Raw genomic sequence first — 3,391 nt, forward strand, 5'->3', positions numbered from 1 at the left:
CAACTGTATTCTCTGCTGTACAGAAAAGCATACTTGGCATTTCATTCGGTTGCTCGCTCGTCAAGGCTCCTTAACAGTCTATTCTTATATTTAACGATAATCTTTAATATCTCTCCATCTATATTTCGTTGCCAGTAAAAAGCTATACATTTCTTTCGTTTCATATCTCATTTATCCAAGTACACGAGCTTTTCTATCCTATATATACAATGTTGCTACGATACTATAGGCTTGTTTTCTGTTGCTACACTGGTCAACTAGTGCAATAAGTTTGAGTAGGACAAGTACATTTTTCTCATTCTACATTACTGCACTAGTTGACCAGTGCAGCAATAGAAAACAAGCCTTATGTTTATAAGAATTTGTATTTAACGTCATAGGATCGACGGATCAATATTTACTTGCTAATAACGTTTCCAATATTTCAGACTACCAATCGGGAGAGTACAGGAGTACGGACCAAGAAGGAGGGAGAGAGAGAGAGAGAGCTGCCGAATAACGGACACGTACGAGGTATATTTTCATTTTTATTGTATCATACATGTGTCTCACTGTATAGTATGTATACAACATTCACTCTCTTCGTCTTACTGACGGATCCACTGGACCAAAATTGAGGTTGAACATGCACTTACAGTGGACGTTGTAGCTATACGCACGGCTACGTCGCATCTCGCCCAATTCCTGCAAAGGCACGCAACGATTAAACAACTCGTCGATCGAGTCAGCGGATGTCGTTATCCATAACAATTTCAACATTTACCTCGTGGTTGTAATAACGGAATCTATCCGTTATCTGCCTTCGCCTGTCCGGCGTGTACGCAGTTTTTAATGTAAACTCTAGAACCTCGTGCAAAAAAGGTTCCGACACGTGGTTCAGGATCGCAAAATTGACCATCCTGTTGTGGTCCACAAAGTTGCGGTCCCAAAACATAGTACGTATGAATTGGGGCCACGTCTTGGCGTCGCCAACCACGTCCTGGATCGACAGCCACGGGTTTTTATTTATTTGGTCGACGCTGTAGCACGCCATTTCAATCTGAAATAGATGACAATTTGTTGAATCGTCGACACGTCAACGACCGTATCTGGCAATTGTAATAATACTATTTATCGCGACCAATATTATCTCTCTTACCTCTACCTCTACTCTCTCGGGGGTCTGTCGAACAATTGGATCGCTGTCACCTGACTCTGTGTCGTACTTGGAACCGCGTACACACGGAACGTGCGCACGTCGCCACCTATGGGTCGCGCTCGGTACGATTGGTTAATACTCGTAGATGCAGCCAATCGTGTAAAGATATCATTGACCGTGGCCAAAGTTTCAATCGCGGAACAAACTCTACTCGAAAATATAGTCAATTTCCATCCGTCTCCATCCTGTCGAGTGTGTTGTCTAAAGAGGTTAGTACGGCTCTGTGTCATGTGTCAAAAAAAGAGCTCGAGATCCGATCCGAAATATAACAACGGACTGCGAATATGTATTTCGAGTAGCTACGTACGTCTTGTTATTCTCATAATGATTGAATTTCATTCTCCTTGTAATGTTTATTAGGCGATAGATGTATTAAATGTTTTACCGATATATTTTAGAGGAGCTGTAGACTATTACCGTCTATTTGTTTCTCTCAATTATATCACGGATACATCGATACATTATTAGGAGAATAACAAAAAGTACATACATGGCTACATTTCTTATGCTTTCTTCTCAATATGCATGTCGAGAAGACACATTTAATTTGTCTCGGAGTTGTCTTTTAGATACGTGTGTCTGAAAGACGACTCAAAGATGTCGAATAGACACGCGTGCTGTATGGCTTTGCGGCACGTATACATGTAAATCTATCGTAACCAGTATACCATTTTTATAATGCAGTTGTCAAGTATCATGTCGCGGCCTCTTAAATTCGACGAGAGGGACCTGGAGGAGCCCAAAGAAATCGAGTGGACGTGAGTATGTTTGTACGCAAAAGTACCATCGTCGCGTCGAATAATGTACATCTGCCTTTTATTTCAGAGACGGAGGATTACGAACTAATTCCCATGACGTCGCCGAGTCCAACGATGACACCGCGTCGACCGTGGACGTCGACGCATTGAGTAATTTGGGCGACCTCGACAACTTGGACGTGGACCACTTGGACGTGGACAACTTTGACGTGGACAACTTTGACGTGGACAGCTTTGACGTGGACGACGGCGTGGACAACGACGACGACGACGACGACGACGACGAGGAAGACGTGGACAAAAGTGCAAGGTCAACATTTACTTGTTCATTATTTTCTTTTCCTTTTCGTGCAACGAATGTAAAATAATTTTCTTTTTTCAGAAAGGAGGACGGACAACTGGACGGCGACCATGTCGAGGACGACGTCGAACGTCCAAGGTAAACATTTATTTGTTAATTATTTTCTTTTTCTCATCGCGCAACCAATGTAAAATATTTTTCTTTTTTCAGACAGGAGCACGAGGAACTGGACGACGACGATGTCCAGGACGGCGTCAAACGTCCAAGGTAAACATTTATTTGTTAATTATTTGCTTTTTCTCATCGTGCAACCAATGTAAAATAATTTTCTTTTTTCAGAAAGGAGTGAAATGACGCAACGTCCCAATTACTTTATTTTAATTAATCGTAACCAATATTAATAATTAATCCAATAAATAAATATATATATTCAGACAGTCTTATGTTTATTGAATTATTCACGTTGTCTTCCTTCCATCCATCAATCTTGACCCTTCCTACCCTTCCTCCCTGCCGACGTGGCTGTCACCTTGACGCGGTGGCGGGGCTTAAACGCAAGACTGTTGGCGGAGAGTCTTGCGTGAACCAAGAACAGCCACTCTGTTACCCAGATAGCATTTTGACATCCAATGTATATACATTGCATATACATCAGTGTATGACATATCCTATGAACATACATCAACGACATACATTGGATATCACATAGGTATGTGCAAATGCAACGCGCTGTACATGCAATGTATATACATTGGATGTCAAAATGCTTTCTGAGTTCCAGCTTACAAACCAACAGATGGACCAGTTTGATAAACTCGCAATAAAAAATATATTTTTATCATTATTTATTTCTTCATTAAATAATTAAATAGCCGCAAAATTACACGTAGGGATAATAAATAGCTATAGTTTTACTCAGTATTATCGTGCATATCTTGCTGCATTAGTTGAACATTCATAGAATGTACAAGAGGTATATTTTATGTATATTCCTCCTATCATTTCGAATGAATATACGATATTCTACGAATATTCATAAATATATATGCATCCTATAAGAGGTACATTCTATGTATATTCTCAACATCATCTCGAATGAATATACGATATTCCCTGAATATTTTATAAATGTAT

General features: G+C 40.2%; 1 protein-coding gene across 1 annotated transcript; it reads left to right on the top strand.

The window, feature by feature from the left end:
• Positions 1-1,894: 1,894 nt before the first annotated feature.
• LOC105567383 (prostatic spermine-binding protein-like) lies at positions 1,895-2,524 on the top strand (the record flags this gene model as incomplete). The annotated part of the gene is made up of 4 exons (XM_012022230.1): positions 1,895-1,956; positions 2,024-2,266; positions 2,339-2,395; positions 2,468-2,524. Coding segments are annotated over exons 1-4 (419 nt in total), but the record flags the coding sequence as incomplete, so codon positions are not given.
• Between the last annotated feature and the right edge of the window lie 867 nt (positions 2,525-3,391).

Source organism: Vollenhovia emeryi, unplaced genomic scaffold (genome assembly GCF_000949405.1).
Source record: "Vollenhovia emeryi isolate VEMERY1.0 unplaced genomic scaffold, V.emery_V1.0 DF942887.1, whole genome shotgun sequence".
NCBI classification, from domain to species: Eukaryota; Metazoa; Arthropoda; class Insecta; order Hymenoptera; family Formicidae; genus Vollenhovia; species Vollenhovia emeryi.